Source organism: Antechinus flavipes, chromosome 3 (assembly GCF_016432865.1).
Source record: "Antechinus flavipes isolate AdamAnt ecotype Samford, QLD, Australia chromosome 3, AdamAnt_v2, whole genome shotgun sequence".
NCBI classification, from domain to species: domain Eukaryota; kingdom Metazoa; phylum Chordata; class Mammalia; order Dasyuromorphia; family Dasyuridae; genus Antechinus; species Antechinus flavipes.
In genome coordinates this window covers 255,683,942-255,710,258 of record NC_067400.1, presented here as the reverse complement: position 1 = coordinate 255,710,258, position 26,317 = coordinate 255,683,942, and the positions used below count along the sequence as shown (strand labels likewise).

The 26,317-nt window shown below is 36.0% G+C and overlaps 1 protein-coding gene across 1 annotated transcript; it reads left to right on the top strand.

Moving 5' to 3' along the window:
* Positions 1-4,841: 4,841 nt before the first annotated feature.
* MRAP (melanocortin 2 receptor accessory protein) lies at positions 4,842-26,274 on the top strand. Its single transcript, XM_051984971.1, has 3 exons — positions 4,842-4,952; positions 23,605-23,704; positions 24,244-26,274. Exons 1-3 carry the CDS (start codon positions 4,898-4,900, stop codon positions 24,500-24,502), a joined length of 414 nt encoding a protein of 137 aa, XP_051840931.1. The 5' UTR covers positions 4,842-4,897; the 3' UTR covers positions 24,503-26,274.
* Positions 26,275-26,317: the final 43 nt, after the last annotated feature.

The window sequence follows — 26,317 nt, the reverse complement described above, 5'->3', positions numbered from 1 at the left end:
GCCTTGTCAGAAGTCCAGTCATCCCTGTGGTTAAATTTTCCCTATAAAATCTATTTATGGGCTACTATACATGGCTACTGCTTTCCTTTGGGTCAGTCCACTGTGGCATTCTGCCTCATGGTGTCTTTTCCATTCCCCTTCCCCATGTCATGTGGTATCTCTTCTAATTCAACTATAATTCCCAATTGTACTTCTCCTTATATCTAGCTCATTTGGGGTGCTATGTCTGTTTCAGGATTTCACCTGCCAACTAAGGATTTGCCCCAGCCTCATGGGATGTTTCCTTTCTCTTGGTAAATGGCAAATTCCACTAGGGAACCATTCCTAGTATCAATTGTATCCCTTTATTTTGTCTGTAACCCCTTCTAAACAAATCTCAAAGACAATGGCCATTGTGAATCCTTTACATGACAGAATTACAATTTTTGGTGCCTATCATCATGTGGTATCTACAGCACCAACATTATGTTGGTCCTTGAACCACATTATTTGGTGCCAAACCCCACATCATAAATCACATCGTTGTCTCCTTATATATATTTAGAAAGAAATTTCTTACTAATCTTTCTATTGTCGTTTGGTTGTTGTTTTTACCTGCTACATTTACTCATTTCTCTTGCATTCTCTGTTATTTGGAGTGTTCAAGAAGCAAATAATCTCTTCAGTTCTGATTTTCTCTCTAAAAATGTTTCTAACACTTTATTATTGAATGTCCAGCTTTTGTCCTGATTAAACTCAGATTTATAGAATAGTCATTTTGGGCTGCATCCTGAGCTCCAAAGTTTTCTGGAACATATTATTATATTCCTCCTTTTTCTAATATGTTATTTATTTGAATATCCTTACCATTGTATTTTAAGATCTTTCTCCTGATGACCGGCTGAACTTGTTGTTTCTGAATTGAATTATTCAGTTTAATGAACTTTAGTGCTTTAGAGTTAGTAGCCTTTTTTTTTTCTTCTAGAGGTAATCTGTGAATTCTTTGAATTGGTACTTCATTGTCTCTGTATAGAGGTTCTTAAAGATTCTCCTCTGTTTTGGTGTTAAGGTTTGTTTGTTTACACGAACTGATGCTGAGTGAAGTGAGCAGAACCAGGAGAACATTATACACAGCAACAAGATTATACAACAAGATTCAGACCAGTTCCAATGACCTTGTGATGAAGAGAGCCATCCACACCCAGGGAGAGGACTGTGGGAACTGAATGTGGATCACAACATAGCATTCTCACTCTTTTTGATGTTAGTTGCCTGCATTTTGTTTTCTTACTCATTTTCTTTCCTTTTTGATCACTAGAACTGGCATCAATCTTCTCGTTGTTGGAAAGAGTCACGTCCATCAGAATTGATTGTTGTATAATATTGTTGTTGCTCTGTTATAATGATCTCCTGGTTCTGGCAGGCTAAATTCTGAAAGAAATTTAGCACCCTAAAAGAGTTAGTTAGAAATGGGGTTGAGAAGCATAGTGGGGTCAGGAGAGATACCATGTGGATACAATATTGTAGTGCGATCCAAAGGGGGTCAATCAACATGGCTTGGACCATAGGGAAAGATTAGCTTCAGGGACTTGACATAATCTCTGTTTGCGTAGATCCATGCTAGGACTGTGAAGAAATGAATCAAAACTTATACCTTGGGGCAGCTAGGTGGCTTGGTGGATAGAGCATAGATCCTCAGGAGGATCTGAGTTCAAATTTGGCCTTCAATACTTGATACTTACTAGCTATGTGACTCCAAGCAAGTCACTTAATCCCAACTGCTTTCTCCCCAACCCCTGAGTGTATGTGTGTGTGTGGGGGGGGGGGGGCATAGAATGATGGAAAAAAAAACCCTGTCTCCATAAGCAGAATATTCTAGAGGCACCTTCTATTTTTATATTCTAACTTCTTCCTTATTTTCCATAGATAATTCCAAGAATCATCTACATTTATTCCAGCTTATTCCAAGTATTTGAAAAACTGAAAAGATCTGGATCCTATCTAAACTTCCACCAAGTCCTAGCTCATTAAAGTCCTAGTCTTAAGAACAAATAGGACACAACTTAGTGTGAGACAAGGCAGAAACTCAAAAGCATCCTCATCACATATTATATCAGCAAAGAACTCAGTAAACTATCATAGGATCCTATCTCCCAAGAGCATAATATAGTCTGGGAACACCGCCAAATAAACAGACATCTTTGATTTTGACAAATGTTAATACACCATGTGATTTTTTGAAACACAAAAAAATGGGAGGAGAGCATTATATCTTCTTGTGAGGTATGCTTTTTCCTTTTCCTTTGTAACGTTAGATATGTGTGCCTGTAAGAAATTGCTAACTCCTGGACAGACAGCATGATCCACAAGCATAGATTCCCCACCATTGAGTCATCATTGCTTAATAATACTGACAAGGGGAGCCCCTAAACTCTCTCACACTTTGGAGGGAAGGCTTGGGAATTCTCTCAGAGGAGCTCTCCCCTGAGAACCTGCCCTAGGGAATTAAGATAAAGTGGTTTCATTCTGTTATCTGGGACTAGTTGAGTCCAGGACCATTCATACTTAACCTATGCTGGAGATGGAGATTTCTATCTACCTCTATTGAGTTGGAGATTAGTCCAGAGACACTTATTCAATTCCAAGATTTTCTATTCTGATTCCAACTCAAACTGCTCCCAGCCCCCACCAAGAGCTACCCATATAACAAGCTTCCTTCACCTCAATTCCTTGCAGAGAGGGCAAAAGCAGGAATCATGCCAGGCCAAGGGAACCTCCTTTGGCATAGCTGCCTGTGAGGGACTCTCCGCCCACTGAAAAGACATTTTCTTTTTCAACATTAACTTCTCTTTGTTTCTCTCACACATTTCCCTAACTGCACTATACCCCTCTTTACCTCTCTGTCGGGATTTCTCTGCTAGAAACTTTCTCTTTCTCTGCTACAGGTTTTCTCTGCTAGACCTTTACTTCTTTGTTGTGACCTTACCACTTGGAAGTCAGTCTTTCCTAGCAAAGGCTAACTTCCCAATGCCAAATGCCAATAAACTTCTTTTGCCAGTCTACCTTTTCCGGTTCGTAAATTCATTTATAAAGGACCTGCGCTGACCAGAAGGACTGACATATCTAATAGAAAGCCTTTCTTGATTCCCTGTACTGCTAATTAGTTTTCTCTTTCTACCCAAATAATCATATATTTCCCCATTTCTTTTCCTGTTGTATTCCTCTTCAAGGGAAGGATGATTTTTTGTTGCATTTATTGTTGAGGCAGAAGATATCCCAACAATATTAGGGTCCCCTGATTAGTTTGGTGAAAGAAAATGTATGCTCAGTTTGCTCCAAGTTAAGGGGCACTTTAATGTGATACCATTCGAAGCCTGGTAAAAGTTCCAAGAGAATCTAATAAAGAGTCAAAAGTAAGAAGATATTATGCTGCTTGATAGTGGGCTAACTTCTGAGGGAATTTAGCAGAGTCAGAATCAAGAAGATAATTTTTTTGGAAAGAGAAACAAAGATTAGGTTGATATGCTAATATTATGGCTTAGAGGTACAATTGAAGAGTAGTAGGGGTGAAATAGTTCCCAGCTATGTATTCTATGGCCTACTAACCAACAGATTGTTCTCTGACAACCAGCATTGTTTGTGCCACTCCCAAGGCCAGGTAGCCTTAGGGTTTCTTAGGAATTGTTACATTCTCACACCTCATTACTTAGGACAGGAACTGAACCTGAGATTTAACAATATTGGGTAGTGTATATATAAAGTTTTACAAATATTACTCTATTTTATACTCAAAATAACTCTGAGATGCAGGTGCTATTATTATTCCTGTTTGCTAGATTAGGAAAATAAGGCTGATAGTTTAAGTGACTTGCCTTATTTTATACTCAAAACAACTCTGAGAGGCAGGTGCTATTATTATTCCTGTTTGCTAGATTAGGAAAATAAGGCTGATAGTTTAAGTGACTTGCCTTATTTTATACTCAAAACAACTCTGAGAGGCAGGTGCTATTATTATTCCTGTTTTGCTAGATTAGGAAAATAAGGCTGATAGTTTAAATGACTTGCCTTCTTATTGTTGTTCTTCATTAGTTTTCAATTGTCTTTGATGCTTCATGGTCTTATTTGGGGTTTCCTTGGCAAAGTCAATTCATTTTACAGATGAGTAAACTGAGACAAATAGGGTTTAGTGACTTACCCAGGGTCACACATATAATATCAGTGTTTGGGGTCCCATTTGAACTCAAATCTTTCTGACTCTAGGCCTCTCACTTTATGTATTGCACTAGCTACAGTTATACAACCAACAGTCAAAACTCAGGTCTTCCTAACTCCAGGTTCAACATTCTCTTGACTATATTTTGTTGCTATAAGGAATGTCTAGCTAAGGAAATTCTCCTAGTGCAGATCAATAGCTTTTCTGAAATTTATAGGCTTAGTTCCTAAAAGGTTAAAGCTAAGGTATGTGTATGTAAGTAAACATAATCATAGTTTTAGATCTCAAGTGCTATCCACTTCAATCCCTTATTTTACAGCTGAACAAACTAAGACCCAGAGAAGTTAAAAGGTTTGCCCAAAAATACACAGGTAGTGTCAGACAGACCTATTTGAACCTAGGTACTCTGATTCCAATCTTCTTTTTGATGTGACATTGAAAGGGTCGATTTTACCCAGGCATTTATTCTTGCTAAATTACTCTGCTGTAGAGTCAGTCCTTGAGGCTGCTGAGCTTGGAGACCCAAAGACATACTTGGAATTATTTACCCAGAAATCAATTATGCAATGTCCAGGGCCAGTGAGCGTAGCTAGCTCTGCTTAAAAGGGCCCTGCTTCTCTTTCACAGCACTCTAGAGGCATAACTGAAATGGCAAACAGAACTAATTCTACTGACTCTAACTCCTATTATGGCTATGAATACTATATGGACTATGTGGACCTTCCTCAAGTAGATGAAAGAAAGTTGAAGGCTAACAAACGTAAGTATTGAGCATTCAATTAAACTGTTAAGGAAATATTAAAATCCAGAGGTTGAAAGAACCTTGCATTTTTTGTGATTGAACATATGCTATATAATGCCAGTATAATGTCACCTATGAATTGATGTTGATATATTTTTTCGTAGAAGTTGACTGCAAATTTTTTTTTGTAATTTTATTAGTGTAGAAACTCCTCCTTATGCAGATCAGCAACTATATGTGTGTGAGATTATATGTTATACTCCCCAATCCCATTAGAAGGTATTCTCCTTAAGTGCAGAAAACATGTTTTTTTCTTTCTTTGTGTCCCCAAAGTACATGGGAAGCACTTTATAAATGTTTATTGACTGGCTTCTCCACTGTCTTATTATCTCAATTATCTTCTGGGACACCAAGAGAATAAATGATTACCCATGGTCACACAGTCAGAATATGTCAGACACAGCCAGTATATATCAAAGACAGGACAGGAATGAGGTCCTCTCAACTCCAAGACCAATTCTCTGCTACTATCCCATGCTTTCTCTCTTCAAACTTGTTAAAGAATATAATTTTAAAAACAAGCACTTTAGCAGTGAGGATTTTTTAAAGTCCTATTTCCTAACAGAGTTAAACTTAGTTTTGAACCATGAAGTAATTATGTATTACTTCAAATTGTATTTTTAGTCTTTTCTAGCAAGCATATGTTACATAATGTACATATTTTCCCCAAAATTACCTCAGATTATTCAATCATAACAACTAGATTAAAAACACTCACACCTAGTTTAGTTTAGCATCCATTTTGTCAGTCTTATTCCCAGTTCCCTACTTGTGGACCTTCATCTCTTTTGTAAGGTGCTTCCTGTTAGGTCAAACAATGAATAGAAGTGGTGGTCACAGAATATTAGGCAACAATTCCAGAAACCTAGCTTAACCTACGCACATAAGGAAGCTTGGTCACCTTGGATACTATATATTCAGCATAATCATCCTGTCTCTGTCAGAATATAAATGTAGTCACTGAAAGGAAATGGCCTTGTGTGTTCTTCTTGTGTAAAGGGATGGTATACTTTAGTCTAAAATTGTAATATCCTTGACTGGTATATTTTCATTAAAAATGTGGCAGACTGATGGAACATTGATGATTGCCATCAAGGCCATCTTATTTAAAGGAGCATTTAAATAAGCTTTCAGTTTAATTTACTCTTTCCAGAGCTTAATATGTGTTTTTTAGTATTATCAGTCAGTCGGGATATACTGAACATATACCTCTATGATAGATGCTAATCTTTCTTCTGTATCTTTTCTTCTTGGCAAATACAATAATCACCCTAACACCATCTTGAGAAATGGTATCTTATACAAAATTAAAAGTATAATAATGGCTGTGAAGGGCAAAGGGTATATATAAAGATCTCTATATATTGTCAAAAGCACAAAGTTTTAAGGAGAGGATACCATTATTCTATTAGGAGAACTTACAGTAATCATAACATCCTTCTTTTGATCTAACTTATCAATCATCTTACTCAGAGTTGGTATAATAGAAACAGCACTGACTTGGGAATCAGGAAACCAGGGTTCTAGTCACTATTGTCAGATTTTGTGACCTTGGATACAAATCTTTCTGAGTTTCAATTTCCTAATTTGGAAAAATAGGGGAAAATAGCCCTTCCAACTCTGAAATTCTGTGATTATAGAAATATGGTGATAGTAAGAAATAATTTTGAATTTAGCAAAATCCTTTTTTGATCAATTTGAGTTAATTAACTGAGATTCTTAGCTTAACATTACCCAATTAAAAAAACCCACCACATTATGTGACTATTATCTATATTCTAGTTTTCTAATGTGAGATTTGGAAGACCATCCTGTCCTACTTGAATGTGACAGGGCTATAACTGTATAGCTCACTGAGCAATTTATGGGATCCAGCAAGGAAACCTTTGATTACCTTCATGCATTTCCCAAACAAAGGCTATATAAAGTTGTATTAATAGTAAGGGACTTTATGAATGAAATGTCAACTCAGAAAGAGATAAGATGTTGAGGCTTCACTGATGAAAATTAATTATTGATGCTATGATGCTTTAATACATGAAAAGACCCTCTGAGAATTTGCCCCATTAAATTATGACCATCGTCCAAAATAATCTTTGAGATTCCTACGTGATCAATGTTTCATCCAGAATATATTTCTTCTTCACTAAATTCATTAAATTGTTTTCAGTTTCCAAATGTATTTTTATTTCTCTTTTGGCAAACAAACCAGTTTTAATGGATTTTTATTGTGTAAAAGATTTCAGATTAACAGCATTCTGCTCTGATTGAGGAGCAGGAGATAAGAAAGGAACAGATAATTATGTATAACCTAAAAGTAATTTCTTTTTAGCTTTGGAAGTCATCTATACTCTGAATCCAATCCAAAATCCCTTCATATTTGTCAGTATCCTAGGAACCATCAAGTCCCTTAAAGGAAGGTGATCTTAAGTCTTTATACATGAAATATCAAACCTAGTTACAGAAAGTTAAAAGTTGAACATAAACATAGATTAGCCCTCTATAGTATACAGTATTGTTACCTGTCAGAGAAATGTACTAAATTCAACTTTTGCATTCAACTTACATATTACCCATTGTTTTCATATTATGAAAATAGAGATTAATGTTCCCCTAATGCTTTCTTCACAGTAACCTTGTGGGGCAGCAATGAAAAAAAATTTTTTTCTCATTTTACAGAGGAAAAAACTTACTCTTAAGGGATTTGCCTAGTCACATAACTAGCCAAGGTCTCACACTGCCTCTAGGGCCTTCTCTAGTCATCCTAATCTATGTCTTGTCACTGGAGCCAGTTGGCTCTGGAAAAGAAAATGATGCTCCTGACTTTGTATAGTCTTCCTCACTCAAATTCAATTCATTTGCAAGTCACAGTACCACTATCCTGATGTCATGATTGTCTTCCAGAATGAAAGGCAAACAAGAACTAGTAGAACCAGGAGTCAAATTCAAATTCTCTTTCCTCCAAATTCAGCATTCCTTCCACAAAATCATATCAAGAATAATAATTTAGAGGATGACAAAAATTTTAAAGTCTATCATCCTAAATAATCTGGAGCAGAGTAGAGTGATCCCCAAATAGTTTCCATTTTTGGCTACTATCAGTCAGTACAAAATTGCCCTATCAGTAGCTTTTTGTGGGTTTGCCTAAATAACTTGCTTGTATTTAGTCCTTTGTAAAATGTCCCCAAATAATGAAACACACATCGTGTGAATATTCTTTTTAAAGGAGTCATTGAATTTCAGGGTGGGAGTAGCCAAAGATAACATTCCTTTCTTTGGGAACTAGCTATTTAATGACTGACTTCTCTACCCTGCTATAATAAGCAGTGAGGATGTCATGGATAATGATGTAAGTCAGAATACAAAATTGGTTGCAATGGATATCATATTCCACATTTCTATAAATTAGTTGGGAAAATGCCTTGAGGAAAAAAATACTATTTTCTAAGTACCTCACAATGGCTTACTCTTGCTAAATCATAAAAATCTGGTAATAATAAACCACTAAATTAATGTTAGAACTGGCAGGATGAAGAAAATGGTTACTTTCTTTAACTTATCGAGAAGGTCATCAAATGAGGAGAAAACTCCATATATACTGATTTACTTCAGTAATTTCATATTCTTATCTTTTGATAGCTTTAATAAAACTTCTTAAAATTTTTGTCAGTTTTGATTAGCTTCCACAATAAAATGTATTCAAGAGGAGGCTGCTACCTTAACATATAAAATCTAAACTATATTGCTAACAGGAAATTGGTATTAATTATTGTAGTCAGAGCAATATCTGCCAAAAAGACTAGCCTAGTTTTGCCTCGGCTCAGGATGTCCCCTGGCTAAGCCACTGACACAGATTTCTTGTGGCTGAAGTATAAAAAAACAGAAAACAAGGAGTCAGTATGGCTAATAGAGACAGGAAAGGCTCAACTTGTCCATCTTAGGCCCAATTGAATCAATGCAATAATCTTGCTGAATGTTTTTACTACTTTGGCTAAGTAAACTAATTTTGTTAATCCTTAATGGTTTACTAGCTTTTCATTTAATTCCAATCTGAACCCCAAGAATCAAACCAGAATGAATCAGAGCCATTCTAAGACAATTGGTAATATTTAGCAGTATTCCACTGGAAGGACCTCATTAAAGTAGATGAAAGGAGGAAAATGAATCCTGCCTTGGGTGGAGCTGAATGAATACTCTGAGATGGCCTTTGCTCTGAGGGGAATAGAAATCTGAAGGAATTTAGCAGAGACAAATAAGACTGTGTGTTGTATCTTTGAGAACATTTAAGAACTATGTCCTGATGATGATAAAGGCTATAAACTGTTGTTTGTTTAGCTTACTTAATTTTTATTTTGGAGAGATTATATTTTGCCTGCCAAACACCTATAGTAGATTTGAGCTAGAGATATGTAAGAGCTAGTTCCCATTGATTCAAGAAAGTCAATTGTAAAATTTTCTGAAACATTTATACCTTGGAAATTAGCAAATCAGAGCTTGCTTTGTTATTTTGTTAATTGTTTAGACAAAGGAAAAAATGGAGAAAATATTAATAACATGAAGCTTAAAAGTGTGTCCTGCTTATCTTTTTTTTTCTTTTTTGGAAATCCAGTTGTTAAAAATTTGCCAGTATTCCTTGGGCTTAGTCCCTCCCTAAAGCATGGAATTTAAAGATTGTTTTAAAACAATCTGAAGCTGAAGGAACTGCTTGGCAATCTTTAATTTGGTATCTGAGAGGCCATTGGGAATGATATAAAATTTGTTGTCACTCTATTGCAACAAACTAGGAGAGGGACTTAAAAAGGACAATTCTTGAGCCTCCCCAGAAGCTCAGAGATCTTTCATTTATTTTTTTTATTTATTATTTTTTAATATATTTTATAATAATTTTATATTGACAGAATCCATGCCAGGGTAATTTTTTTTACAACATTATCCCTTGCACTCGCTTCTGTTTCGATTTTTCCCCTCCCTTCCTCCACCCTCTCCCCTAGATGGCAAGCAGTCCTATATATGTTAGATATGTTGCAGTATATCCTAGATACAATATATGTTTGCAGAACCAAACAGTTCTCTTGTTGCACAGGGAGAATTGGATTCAAAAGGTAAAAATAACCTGGGAAGAAAAACAAAAATGCAAATAATTCACATTCGTTTCCCAGTGTTCTTTCTTTGGATGTAGCTGCTTCTGTCCATCATTTTCAATTGATGGTCACTTTGTCAAAGAAATCCACTTCCATCAGAATACATCCTCATACAATATCGTTGTTGAAGTGTATAATGGAGATCTTTCATTTAGTGGAGGGTAAAAGTCCTCTTTCCAAAGGAAGTTACACATCTAGTGTCTAAGGCCGTATTTTAACTTGTCTTCTTGAATCCAGGCCAGATATGTATCCACTGTGCTACCAGCTGCCAGAACTAGAAGTCACTCTTGATTAGGGAGATCAGGGAAGATTTCAAAATAGAGATTTTTAAGAAATCTAAATATTGTAGGATGAATAGGAATTCTGCATGGGATAATGGAAGGTGAAGTTATTACTGGTGTGGAAAATGGCATGAGTAAAGAAAGGTCAAGAAGCAAGAGAATGTAAAGCAAGCTCAGCAGATGACAAATCCTTCCATCTTGTTATGGTATATGTTGGAATGGTGACAAAGCTAGGAATATAAATTGGGGTCAACAGAACAAGTTTGTTGTGTTAACTGGCAGACTTAATCTTACCACTTTGTCTATACTACAAAGAACAAAAAAAGAGAAAAAGGATCCATATGCACAAAAATATTTATGTTAGTTCTGCTTATGTCAAAGAATTGGAGATTTAGGGGGTTACTTATCAATTGGGAAATGTGGTGTTCTCTTCTTTAATATAATATGAAGGTTTTCTCTGGGAGCAGGTTTCTCGGGAAGATTTTCGAGAGGCAGCCTTAGTTTCAGTTAAGAGTAGTAATAACTCCAAAAGCAGCCAGCTGATAAAATCCAAATGTTTATTTTCTCCTTCCTTGGGCCCAGGAGGGCCCTTCTTAAAGGCCTATTTCTCTGCTTGGTTCCAAGAGCTCCCTCCGAATGTCTCCAAAGCCAAAGGTTTGTCTTTCAGCCTCCAGCCAGCACCAAGGTGGAAAATGGAATGAATCTGTCTTGCCTCCAAGAGAGGGCTTCTCTCTGAACTGATTTGACTGGCTCACTGAAGCTCTATTTATGCTCCTTCTCTAAGAGTGGGATTATGGGTTTCCTTCCAGAGTGCTCTTTGGCCCTAAGAGCTTCTTGCTTATATGAGCTCTCTAAAGGTGTGAACACAAGCATTGTTTCTATCAGTTCTACTTAGTACCTTAGTACCAAGTTCTGGCCCCTAACATCTCCTAGTAGGATCATATCAATCCTACTGAACCATGCTAAATTAGATAATTATTGTCTCTATCAACTCTAATGACTTAACACTTTGTAAGGATTCCAACAGGGAAATAGCTGAACAATTTATGATATATGATTGCAATGGAAAAATGATAAAGAGGAAAATTTCAGAGAAATCTGGGAAGATTTGTATGAATTGATGTGGATGAAGTGAGGAGAATCAAGATAAGAAATTATAACAACAACAATGTTGTAAAGACAAATAACTTTTTACCCCTGAAGCAACTGGGATTAAGTGACTTGCCCAGGATCACTAGTTAGGAAGTATTAAGTGTCTGAGGTAAGATTTGAATTTAGATCCTCCTGACTTTAGGGTTGGTGCTCTATGCACTGTGCCATCTAGCTGCCCCAAAACAAATAATTTTTAAAGGAATTCTGATTCATGCAATGGCAAACCATGAGTCTAGAGGATTCAATGCTACATTCTCCCCCCATCCCAAAAATTGACAATCCTTTCCTTCATTTATATGCCAATACTTGTATGTAGCAGGAATTTTACTTTTCTTCCTTTCTCAGTCAAGGGTGGGGGAATTCAAAAGCTGGAGAACAGAGATTTTCATTGATTGGAAAAATTAATTTTAAAAATTATTGTAAAAATTATTATATTCAGTATGTCTGCATCATCATGCATGATAAAATCAGTTAATATGTCCCATGCTATCTGAACTCTTAGCTTCAGTGTATTTCATGAATATATTATGGTAGCCATGGATTAAAACAATTGTGAATGCTTTAGCCTTAAGACAAAAAAAAATGAGCTATCATAATTAGATCTAATAAATAGACTGTCATTTTGGACAGCTTGATGAAAATTTGGCAGGTCAAGCCACAGTGCTTCAAATACTATAGATGAAATAGAGGGAAAACATGCCAAATTTCATTTCTATGAAGGCAAGGAGATTTCAAGCATTATGTCACACATAGAAACTTGCTGGGTTTATTGGGTAAATGGAAAGCTTAAGCATTTTTATCTTCCTATTTTTTTATTTGGAACAATGTTTGTCACTTGGAAGATTGTTTAACATTCTTCCCCAAAGGTCTTTTGTTTGTTGGATGTGCAATAAGGTGGATGAGTCTAAAATTCTATAGAATTGAAGGAGCAAGGACTGCATAGACTGAGCAGCAGCCATTACTGGGGAGAGGGCATCCTCCATTCTGGTGAGAACTTAATTAATTGAGATAAAGAGAAGAAGCAGCACAGGAATAAGAAGAAAAGAGAGAAAGGAGAGCTGAAGTGCAGCAGAGAAAAGACAGATCAAACTGGGATATCAGATCTTTATAAGCATCTCACAATGAAGAACTCAGACTTTTGAAACTTAGCTCAATCCTGAAAGCCACAATTAAAATTCTAAGGATCTAGAAAGAACAAAAGTTGGGACACTGGGTCTGAAATTAGGAAGACTTCAATTCAAATACAGCCTTAGATATTTATTATCTGTATGACACCTGGACAAATCATTTAACCTGATTGATTTGGTTTCCTTAGCTGTAAACTGGGGGATAATAATAGTACCTACCTCCCAGAGCTGTTGTTGGAAGCAATGATAAATTGGGATGGAATAATAATTATAAAGCACAGTGCCTCATACATACTAAGAGATATATAAATGTTAGTCATTGTCATTAGCCATTTCAATCTGGCCCTGTATTATGCAAGTATTATTAAGGATGCAGTCTCTCTCACTGCTACTGCTGCTCAGCTTATGTAGTTATGATTTCTTTTTTCAGTCTGTTTTTTTTGTTTTTTGTTTTTTTTTTACTGACTGTGCATATTTTTCTTTTTCTTCTTCTTTTTTTTTCTTTTTAACTCTTGGTGTAACCAGGGCGTGCTATAGCAAGTTAGAACTCACTCTAGAAAGCTGATGGTTAAATTTTGAATGTGAACCATTCTGGAGAGCACTTTGGAACTACGCCCAAAGGGCTATCAAACCTTTATCCCTTTAATCCAGCAGTGTCTCTCTGGACTTGTATCCCAAAGAAACATGAGGAAGGGAAAAGGCCCCTCATAGGTAAAAATGTTTGCGACAGCCCTCTTTGTAGTGGCCAGAAACTGGAAATTGAATGGATGCCCATCAGTTGGAGAATGACTGAATAAATTGTGGTATATGAATGTTTGGAATATTATTGTTCTGTAAGAAAAAACCAGCAGGATGATTTCAGAGAGGCCTGGAGAGACTTACATGAACTGACACTGAGTGAAAGGAGCAGAACCAGGGGATCATTGTCCATGGCAACAAGAAGATTATATGATGATCAATTCTGATGGATGTGGCTCTTTTCAACAATGAAATGAATCAGGTCAGTTCCAATAGACTGGTGATAGAGATAGTTATCTGCACCCAGAAAGAGGACTGTGGGGACTGAGTGTGAATCACAAGATAGTGTTTTCACCTTTTTTATTGCTGTTTGCATCTTGTTTTCTTTCTCATTTTTTTTCCTTTTTGATCTCATTTTTCCTGTGTACCATAATTATGGAAATATATATAAAAGAATTGCACAAAAGAATATATAAAAGAATTAACACATTGGATTACTTGCCATCTAAGGGAAGGGGAGTGGGGGGAAGGAAAGGAAAAAAATTGGAACACAAGGTTTTACAAAGGTGAATGTTAAAAATTATCTATGCATATTTTTATCAAATCCTTTTATTTACAAAACATATGCATAGGGAATTTTTGAACATTGACCCTTGCAAAGCTTTCTGTTCCAAATTATCCTCTCCTCCCGACATCTCCTCCTTCCCCCATCCCCTCTCCTAGATGGTAGGTAGTCCAATATGTGTTAAATGTTAAAATATATGCTAAATCCAATATATGTGTATATGTTTATACAGTTATCTTGCTACACAAGAAAAATTGGATCTAAGAAGAAAAAAAAATCTGAGAAAACAAAATGCAAGCAAACATCAACAGAAAGCATGAAAATGCTATGTTGTGCTCCACACTCAGTTCCCAGGCCTCTCTCAGGGTTTATATGGCTTTTTCACCACTGAACAAGTGGAACTGGTTTGAATCCTCTCATTGTTGAAGAGAGCCACGTCTATCAAAATTGATTATCATATAATCTTGTTGCCTTGCATAACAATCTTCTAGTTCCTCTCATTTCACTTAGCATCAGTTCATGTAAGTCTCTCCAGGCCTCACTGAAATCATCCTGCTGGTTGTTTCTTACAGAACAATAATATTCCATAACATTTTATATATCATAACTTATTCAGCCATTCTCCAATTTATGGGTATCCACAGTTTCCAGTTTCTGGCCACTACAAACAGGGCTGCCACAAACATTTTTGCACATATGGGATCCCTTTCCCTCCTTTAAGATATCTTTGGGATATAAGCCCAATAGAAGTACCGATGGGTCAAAGGGTATGGACAATTTTTAAAGCATAGTTCCAAATTGCTCTCCAAATGGTCGGACCATTCACAGTTCCACCAACAATGTATTAGTGTCCCAGTTTTCCCAGATCCCCTCCAATGTTTGCCATAATCTTTCCTTGTCATCTTAGCCAATCTGACAGGTGTGTAGTGTTATCTCAGAGTTGTCTTAATTTGCATTTCTCTGATCAAAGTAATTTAGAGCACCTTTTCATATGACTACAAATAGTTTCAATTTCTTCATCTGAAAATTGTCTGTTCATATCCTTTGACCATTTATCAATTGGAGAATGGCTTGAATTTTTATAAAATTAAATTAATTCTCTCTATATATTTTAGAAATGAAGCCTTTATCAGAACCTTTGAATACAAAAATATTTTCCCAGTTTATTGCTTCCCTTCTAATCTTGTCTGCATTAGTTTGTTTGTACAAACACCTTTTTAACTTAATATAATCAAAATAATATTTTGTGATCAATAATGATCTCTAGTTTTTCTTTGGTCACAAATTCCTTCGTCCTCCATAGATCTGAGAGGTAAACTATCCTATGTTCTTCTAATTTCTTTATAATATCATTTTTTATGTCTAGATTATGAAGCCATTTTGACTTTATCTTGGTATATGTGGGTCAGTGCCTAGTTTCTGCCATACTAGTTTCCAATTTTCCCAGCAGTTTTTGTCAAATAGTGAATTCTTATCCCAAAAGCTGAGGTCTTCGGTTTTGTCAAACACTAGATTACTATAGGCAATGACTATTTTGTCCTGTGAACCTAACCTATTCCACTGATCAACTACTCTGTTTCTTAGCCAATACCAAATGATTTTGATGATTGCTGCTTTTTAATATAATTTTAGATCTGGTACAGCTAGGCCACCTTCACTTTATGCATATGTTTTGAAAATAAAAAGTTTTAATAAAAAAATTTTGAATGTGAGCTTTGGAAACCCTTTGGAAATCAGCAAATGATATTAATCAGGGCTTGATTTATTGTTTTCTTTGCTGTCTAAACTTAAGAAAGATATGTATAAAATGTTAATAATGCAGATTAAATGTAAAAGTGTCTCCCCTATAAACTGGTTATTTTGGGGTGTTATTTTAAGAGTTAGTTATTAAATATTCACCAGCACACCTCAAGTTAACGCAAATGTGCCTTCTGGTTCAAAGATCTTGACAATCCAAATCATTCTCAGGATGTAGAGGGAATGCCTGTCTCTCTGAATTGAAGAACCCATAATGCCAGACAGTTTTCAAACCCTTAGTAGAGATGCAAGGCTCTCTGCAGTAGATCACAGTTGTTTTATGGTAAATCAAAGTAATAGAACCAAAAAATTTAAAGAGTGTGTGTGTGTGTGTGTGTGTGTGTGTGTGTGTGTGTGTGTGTGTATCCTGGAAGGATGACTTAAGATGATTAGTTATCATTTCTTAACTTCTTATCTGTTCTCCAGAGGGGGTTTAGAATGAATTCTCTTATTTCTAAGGTCTTTTCAACAGCTACCATAGACATGAAGCCCCTCCCAGTGAAAATGATATTTCTTTCTTCTATATTTTTGGAGTACTTTGTTGAAACCTGTCCTTTGCATTTATCTCACTTATTTTCTTGTATTTTTCCTTTTACCAGTTTATGTCATAATTAAATTTTGTATCTTTATCACCTATTACTATGTTTTTCATGTAGTAGAAGCTTAACAAATTATATTATAATTACATTATAGGCTTTTTACAACCTTTTAACTATAGTATAGTTTATTCTAATGATAATGCACTATTAGTCACTTGTTCTTCCTTTTCGATCCCCTTCTTTCAATACTGGATTACTTCTCAGGTCTTATCCCTGATTGCTGAATACCACTAGAGAAAGTCAGTAATGCAAACAAGCCAAATAGGTCCATTTCACATTTATGTTAGCAAATCTCAACTGAGCCCTCACTGCTGCATATCAATTTATTTACCTGATCAGTTTTCTTCTTAAAAAATAAAAATGGCTTTAATTGAAGTACATGGTCTATTCCAATGCCCCACAATATAATACCATATGGTGGATTATGATGGGACTCAATCTAATGAACTCTTGATGTCTATATCTCTAACTCAATATTAGACACTCTCAGAAATAGATTATCACTATCTAGTTTAAATTCCTTGAGGGTCTTAGGACCCTTTTGAGGGGGAAATACATTTCTCTTTATCACCCTGGCTCTTGAGCACTTACCCAGTATTTTTTCTATGCAAACAGTCACTCACAATAATGATATTTTTAGAATATTATTTAATTTAACATTAACCATTTACTAACAATAAGGCTAAATAAATACTATTATAGTACTAACATATTAGAACAAATATAGAAATGAGAAAAATAATTCATAATACACATATAAACCCAGATTACACTCTTCTATCAATGTACTTAATAGCTATAAAAAAGATTTGCTGCACACTTTTAGGAACCTCGCAGAGAAAACAATCAAGGGAAAAAAAAACATCTCACAACTCTAGCCTGTAGGTTTCAATGTAATTGGTCCATTCAGGAACATCTGCAGTACAAGAAATTGCTTCTTTGGTCATTTCTTTTTTTTTTAATTAATAACTTTTTATTGACAGAACCCATGCCAGGGTAATTTTTTACAACATTATCCCTTGCATTCACTTCTGTTCCGATTTTTCCCCTCCCTCCCTCCACCCCCTCCCCCAGATGGCAAGCAGTCCTATATATGTTAAATATGTCGCAGTATATCCTAGATACAATATATGTTGCAGAACTGAACAGTTCTCTTATTGCACAGGGAGAATTGGATTCAGAAGGCATAAATAACCCGTGACGAAAAACAAAAATGCAAATAGTTTACATTCATTTCCCAGTGTTCTTTCTTTGGGTATAACTGCTTCTGTCCATCTTTGTCAAAGAAATCCACATCCATCAGAATACATCCTCATACAATATCGTTGTTGAAGTGTATAATGATCTCCTGGTTTTGCTCATTTCACTTAGCATCAGTTCATGTAAGTCTCTCCAAGCCTCTCTGTATTCATCCTGCTGGTCATTCCTTACAGAGAAATAATATTCCATAACATTCATATGCCACAATTTACCCAATCATTCTCCAATTGATGGACATCCATTCATTTTCCAGTTTCTAGCCACTACAAACAGGGCTGCCACAAACATTTTGGCACATACAGGTCCCTTTCCCTTCTTTAGTATCTCTTTGGGGTATAAGCCCAGTAGTAGCACTGCTGGATCAAAGGGTATGCACAGTTTGATAACTTTTTGGGCATAATTCCAGATTGCTCTCCAGAATGGTTGGATTCGTTCACAACTCCACCAACAATGCATCAGTGTCCCAGTTTTCCCGCATCTCCTCCAACATTCATCATTATTTTCTCCTGTCATCTTAGTCTGGTCATTTCTTGACTATTGATCCTCACTGTTCATTTTTCATCTGGGGAAAATCTCATTTCTTGAACACAGAATAATAAGCTCTTTTACTCTTAAACCATTATTCTTTTTTTTTAATTAAAGCTTTTTATTTTCAAAACATATGCATAGTTTTCAACATTCACACTTGCAAAACTTTGTGTTCCAAATTTTTGGGAAATTGCTCTTTGGTCATGTATTTGTATTATATATCTTGTATATTAAATTCTTATTTAGTGATATTTAGTAAAAACTAGCCTAATGTGTAAGGTGGGGCCTTGGAATGTGATTCCCACTATACCATTTCCTTACCAGGTGATTCATTAAAAAAAAAATCGAAGGCATCTTTCTAAGATCTGTGTTTTCCTTGATTCTATTCTTTAAATTAGTTTTTAGAACCATCCCTTATTGTCTCCTCCTTTGCTCTAGTCTTAAAGGATGAGGTAGTCCTTTTCCTTGCCAATACCATTCCTTTTACTTATGTTCTTGATCCCACCTCCTCGCATTTCCTTCAGCAGTTTGCCTCTTTAATCAAACCTTCTCTTTCCCTAATTTTTAACCTCTCTTTGTCTACTGATTCTTCTCCTGCAACCTTTGAACATGCTCATATTCCTCCCCTTAAAAACAAAACAAAAACAAACAAATCTTCACTTGGCTTTAATATTCCTTAATTCTGTACTGCTTTATCTCTTCTCCCTTTCATTTTCATTTCTCCCTCTCTCCCTAGGAAAAGTTGTCTACTCTTACTTTCACTTTCCACGCTCCCATAGCCCTCTCATTTTTCAGTTCTTTGTTATTGGCTTCTATTTTCTTTTTTTTTTTTAATTTTTATTTAATAATTACTTTATATTGACACTCGTTTCTGTTCCGATTTTTTTTTCCCTCCCTCCCTCCACCCCCTCCCCTAGATGGCAAGCAGTCCTTTATATGTTGGATAAGTTGCAGTATATCCTAGATATAATATATGTTTGCAGAACCGAACAGTTCTCTTGTTGCATAGGGAGAACTGGATTCAGAAGGTATAAATAACCCGGGAAGAAAAACAAAAATGCAGATAGTTCACATTCGTTTCCCAGTGTTCTTTCTTTGGGTGTAGCTGCTTTTGTCCGTCATTTATCAATTGAAACTCAGGTCTCTTTGTCAAAGAAATCCACTTCCATCAAAATATGTCCTCATACAATATCGTTGTCGAAGTGTATAATGATCTCCTGGTTCTGCTCATTTCACTTAGCATCAGTTCATGTAAGTCTCTCCAAGCCTCTCTGTATTCATCCTGCTGGTCATTTCTTACAGAACAATAATATTCCATAACATTCATATACCGCAATTTACCCAGCCATTCTCCAATTGATGGGCATCCATTCATTTTCCAGTTTCTAGCCACTACAAACAGGGCTGCTACAAACATTTTGGCACATACAGGTCCCTTTCCCTTCTTTAGTATTTCTTTGGGATATAAGCCCAATAGAAACACTGCTGGATCAAAGGGTATGCACAATTTGATAATTTTTTGGGCATAATTCCAGATTGCTCTCCAGAATGGTTGGATTCGTTCACAACTCCACCAACAATGCATTAGTGTCCCAGTTTTCCCGCATCCCCTCCAACATTCATCATTATTTTTTCCTGTCATCTTAGCCAATCTGACAGGTGTGTAGTGGTATCTCAGAGTTGTCTTAATTTGCATTTCTCTGATCAATAATGATTTGGAACACTCTTTCATATGAGTGGTAATAGTTTCAATTTCATCCTCTGAAAATTGTCTGTTCATATCCTTTGACCATTTATCAATTGGAGAATGGCTTGATTTCTTATAAATTTGAGTCAGATTGGCTTCTATTTTCACAAATTAACTGAAACCTTTCTCTGAGGTCACCATTAATTTCTTTTTTTGTTATATTCAATGGACCTTTCTTAGTCATCTTTTTTGACCTCTCTGCAGTATTTGATGTTGTTCTTTACCCCCTCTTTCTGCATATTTTCTCCTTCCTGGGTTTCCATAATATTGTTCTATCACAGTTATCTTCCTAGTTGATGGATGGCTATTTCTTGGTCCCTTCTGCAGGATCACCATCCAAGTCCTGTCATCTATATGTCCTCCAGGGTTCTTTACTATGCTCTCCTCTCTATATTCTTTTAGTGAATTCACTGGATAGGGTAGCTAGGTGATACAGTGGTAGAATGCTAAGACTGTAGTCAGGAAGTCTTTAATCTTTATGACTATAAATCTGCCTTCAGGCACTTAATAGCTGTGTGTCTCTGGGCAAATCATTTAACCCTATTTGCTTCAATTTTCTTATCTGTAAAAATGAACTGGAAAAGGAAAGGGCAAACCACCCTAGTACCTTTGTCAAGAAAATCCCCAAAGATATCATGAAAAGTCAGAACTTAATAAAAAGGCTAAACAATAAAAAGCAATCTCATTAGGTCTCAGGGATTCAACTTGCATCTCTATGCAGATGATTTGTAATTCTATATATTCAATCCTCATCTCTCTCAAGCTCTAGTTCTCTATCTCCAGCTGCCACCTTGGATGTTTTGCAGGCATCTCATTTTCAATGTCCAAAGCAAAACTCATCATTTCCCCCCTCAAACCCACCACTAAATCAAAATTCCATTTCTGTTAGGGGAATCTACATGACCTAGGATAAAATTTGTTCAGTCTTTGATTTCACACTAACTTATATTCCTCTCCCATGTCCTGTCAGTTTCTAAGTCTTGCTGATTCCTTCAAAACTCTTTACAACTACTTTTTATTATTTACACAACTATTCAATTCCAGGTATTTATTACTATTTACTTAAACTATTTCTACATCTTTTGTCATTGATCTCCCTGTATCCGGTTTTTCCCTGCTGAAATCCAGCCTCCACACAACTGTCAAATTAATATTCCTAAAACACAATTCTGAGTATGTCATTTTCCTTCTAAAAAGCTTTGGTGAATCCATCAATGTTTAATTGATTCATTTAGTGATTTATCATTTGGACAAAATTCTAAATCTCCTTTGGAATTACGATGAATAAAAAACCCAAGAGAAAGAGTTTCTGGCTAAATAATAATCAGGCTAGCTAATAATCAATAAATTATGTTAATAATTTCTTTTAGTAACCAAAGATAACAAATGAAGATACTGAATGATTTATATGTATTTTTTGAAAGGGAATGTCTCTGTCAGGAGAAATCAACCCTGATTGCTGCATTTAATAAGGAAATGAGCTAAAACTATTCAGCTCTTCCTGCTGATCATGATTATGATTCTCTCTAGCAATCTGACAAGAGAATCCATCTCCATCCAGACCACTATAGTTGTTTTTTTCCTTCATGAGTTGGAGGATTCCATGGAAGGATACAAGGACATAAGCTTATTTCCTAAGAGCAAGAATCCATCTAGATTAGATTCTTTTTATATTTTAACCAAAAATAAGGTCTCCTAGTTGGATAGGGTCCTGCCCAAGACTGAGTAACATGTTCCCCCAAATTTTAGGGCCATCCATTCATTAGTCATGACCATCAAAGACTGACTTTCTACAGGGGCTGAGCCCTAAATGAGGAAATAATAGCCTGGATCCTAATTAGTAATAGGTTTTTAATAAATAGAAAATGTGAAGAGAGGGAGTAGAGAGGGAACTTATCACTTCCCACAGCAATCCACCTTATTTTTTTTTTAACACTAAATTTGTCATGAAGTTTTTCTTGACTTCAACCGTATATTTATTTACTTCTGCAATTTTTACCCATAGTTTCTGGGTTTATCCCTAAATCTCTCCTCCAACATGATAGTTTTAGATACCTGAACATGACCCCAAAATCTCTTCTTCAGTGAAGTTTCTTTAGAGGAGGAAAGCACCTCAGCAAAAGTAACTTAACCTGACAGAAAAATTACATCTCAAGCAACACCTCCTATAGCAAAGGTTCTTAAACTGTGCATTGTGACCTCATCTGAAGTTGTATAATTAAAAATGTGGGTCATGAAATTATGATTTATTATCAGTAAATGTTTGATTTGTATACCTATTTTATATGCCAGGAGTCACACAAACACTTCTTGGGTGAAAATGGGTCATGAGTAAAAAAGTTTAAGAAACCTTGTTCTATAGGGAACCTTTCCTGATTTTCCACCCCGGTAGTATCTTCCTTCCCAAAGCTGTGTTACTACTATTCTATAACCATTTGACATATCTATCTATATGTGTGCTGTCTCCAGTTGGGTTGCCAGCTTGAGGTAAAGACCGACAATTTTTATATTCCAGCATTGTTAGTTGTTGGAATCTTTACAAATTGTTAAGTCATTAGAGTTATAGAGACAATAATTATCTAATCTAGCATTTCAGTATCCTTGATCTGATCTTACAAGGAGATGTTTTAAGCCAGAATCTGAAACAAGGTACTAAGTAGAACTAATTGATACAATGCTTGTGTTCACACCTTTACTCATTGGAGTTCACACCTTTGAGAGATTTCAGGGTTTAGTATGAGATATCCGAATTCACACCTCCCTTGAAGCTCTTAGGGCCAGAGAGCATGCTGGGAGATAAACCACCATCCTATTCTCTCATATATAAGAAACAAGCAGAGACTCTCGGAGGGAGTTCAGCTGAATTAGATTGAGAGGGGAGCGTCAAGGGAGTTCAGCCAGAAGCCCTCTCCCGGACGAGAGTTACTTCGGAACATTGACTGGGGTCGGAGAGGAGCACTCTGGGAGGAAGTCCACAAGCCCTCTCTCAGAGGCAAAACAGATTCATCTTTGTGCTGACTGGAGGCTGATGGACAAACCTTTGGATTTGGAGACATTCGAAGGGAGCTCTTGGAGCCAAGCAGAGAGATAGGCTCTAAGCTAACTGGGCTATATTGGAGATAATAAAAGATCTGAACTTTTATCACCTGACTGCATTTTGAGGTGATTATTACTCTCAACTGCAACTAAAGCTGCCGCTAGAAAATATCCCCAAGAAACCTACTCTCCCCCAGAGAAAACCATTATATTATTTTAAAGAAGAAAAACACTGCAATTAGTCATTTTTGTCTGACTCTTTGTGACCCCTTTTACAATTTTCTTGACAAAGACACTGAAGTCTGTAATCTTTTCTAGTTCATTTAAAGTTCCACATCCAGTCTCTCATCTCTGCAATGAGGTGTTTTTGCTCACTTTTTTAGGTCCTACCTCAGCCATTACAATTATGTAGCAGTTTCCTTTACTTTTACATTATTTGTTCATTTCACCATAAGTTCATGTATTCCTACATTTTTATCAATTCATATTTCTTTCTTATTTTTTTCAAACCATATTTTTTGTTGTTGTTGGCAACTTTTCTCTCTCACAGAGCATCATTTTGTCTATCTTTGGTTCAATTCCATTCCCTTTTGGACAGCATCAATTTAACACTGAAATGCCCTTTCTTCCTGCCAACAGATTCAATCGTCATTGCTTTTTGGGTTAGTCTTGCAGCTTTTGTGGTACTTCTCTTCCTAATTTTGCTCTACATGTCCTGGTCTGGCTCAGTTCCAACAAGGTAAGTCTGCCATGGTTAAGTAAGCTCAGGTATATAAATTAACATCAGTAAAGTCACAATCATTCTATGTGGTAGTTGTCACACTGGTGAGGATGAAGTTAACTTGGGCATCAGTAATGTTTTTCAAAAACCTATTGGGCACATAACACTTCTAATAAATATTTTATCAGAAATGGGGTCATTAAGTAAGCTAAGCTAGAGTCAGAAACTCAAGAGCTAAAAATTCTAAAATCTGATTCCTTGTGTATGGACACTTATCACCTTCACATCCACTTTGAATCCCTAAAGCCTACTTCAAAAGAAATTTTCAGTATACTAGAACTCTGAAGCTCAGAGGTGACTGGGAAGTGGAGCAGAAAGCCAAGGGGCACTTAGTAAGTCATTATTATCCTTAAGTTTTGGGGGGGTTGTCCCTTATGTTTTTCTTTACCTTAGTTCCCCTTTCCTTATTTATAGTGGAGAAATAAAATATGAAAAACTGGCCTAATGATGATGTACTGCCTAGCCAATACCAATATCCTATTCTGATCAATCCACAGGGGTTCCCGTTCACACTGTAAATGCCCATGGAATTATATCTTCAACCTGCTCTTCTTCGTGCAAAAGGCCAGAGGCTTTCAAAACAGCCTCACCAACACCTCACAGCCTCAAGGCCAAATCAAAGAACTAGAAGATGGAAGCTCTAGCTATGAGCAGCCACAGGGTAATAACTGCATCCTGGATTCTGTTCTAATCATTGTACCTCAAAATACTCCTCCTGTACAAGAAAATGAACATTATAGAAGCTTGGTGGTCTGAGCTGATGGTAAAATTGCCCTCTTTTTAAAAACAGTCATGATATTCTCCTCAATCTAGACTGAAGACTGAAGGGTGGAAGAAAAGTATTAACTCCATGGTATCAGCAAAAAGAACAGTATGAATCAACCAAATTAATCATACTTATGGTGGCTTTAAAAAAAACAAAACTAAACCCAAAAAATTTTTAAAAGCTCAGTTAGGTACAACAATAGATTTAGCCAGGTCAAGATTGACCATGAGGAAAATTAGAACATGCTATTACCGAATCATTCTCCAATTGATAAACAGTCAAAGAATATGAATGGACAATTTTCAGATGATGAAATTGAAACTATTTCTAGTCATATGAAAAGATGCTCCAAATCACTATTGATCAGAGAAATGCAAATTAAGACAACTCTGAGATACCACTACACACCTGTTAGATTGGCTAAGATGACAGGAAAAGATAATTGATGAGTGTTGGAGGGGATTGATGCATTGTTGGAGGAGTTGTGAACGAATCCAACCATTCTGGAGAGCAATTTGGAATTATGCCCAAAAAGTTATCAAACTGTGCATACCCTTTGACCCAGCAGTGTTTCTACTGGGCTTATACTCCAAAAAGATATTAAACAAAGGAAAGGGACCTGCATGTGCCAAAATGTTTGTGGCAGCCCTGTATGTAGTGGCTGGAAACTGGAAAATGAATGGATGACCATCAATTGGAGAATGGCTGAGTCAATTTGGTATATGAATGTTATGGAATATATTGTTCTGTAAGAAATGACCAACAGGATGAATACAGAGAGGACTGGCGAGACTTACATGAACTGATGCTGAGTGAAATGAACAGAACCAGAAGATCATTATATATTTCAACAATGATACTGTATGAGGATGTATTCTGATAGAAGTGGATTTCTTCGACAAAAAGAAGAACTAATTCAGTTCCAATTGATCAATGATGGACAGAAGCAGCTACAACCAGAAAAGGAACACTGGGAAATGAATGTGAACTACTTGCATTTTTGTTTTTCTTCCCAGGTTATTTTTTACCTTCTGAATCCAATTCTTCCTGTGCAACAAGAGAATTGTTCTGTTCTGCATACATATATTGTATCTAGAATATACTTTAACATATTTAACATGTATAAGACTGACTGCCATGTAGGGGAGGGGGGAGAGGGAGGGAAGGGAAAAGTCGGAACAGAAGTGAGTGCAAGGGACAATGTTGTAAAAAGTTACCCATGCATGTATTCTGTCAATAAAAAGCTATAATTAAAAAAAATGTTATTACAATTTTACAAATAAAATATGTTGCTGATTTTATGTAGGATCCTCAAGTAGGTTAGTTGATGTTTGTGTCTCTTATGGGAGGATGGCTCCATAATGAAAATTTAAAATTCAGTTCATGAGATTCAGTAGGTTATTTGCAGAAATGTGTAGAATTTTATCTAGATGAAAAGAAAGACTCCTCTTGTAGAAGAGGAAACAGGAGTACAAAGGGATCTGAAGTAGTTTTCTCTTTTCCTACTTTGACTTTTATTGATATTATACCTACTTAGTATATACTCAGGCTCTTATTCATTATTTCATTCTTAATTTATCATTAAGCCCCTTTTTCTCCACTTTTCTGTACCTACCTCAGTACCATAAAGTTGAGTCAGTCTCTGCCTACATGAAAAAAAAAACCAAAAACTTTTTAATGGAAGTTTCTCCCCCAGAAGTGACAGACTGTAATATATAATATTAAAAACATCATGAGAAAATAAAGATTGTGCTTAACAAAAGATTGTTCTTAAATAATCCTTTCTGGAATTACAGAATCTCTAT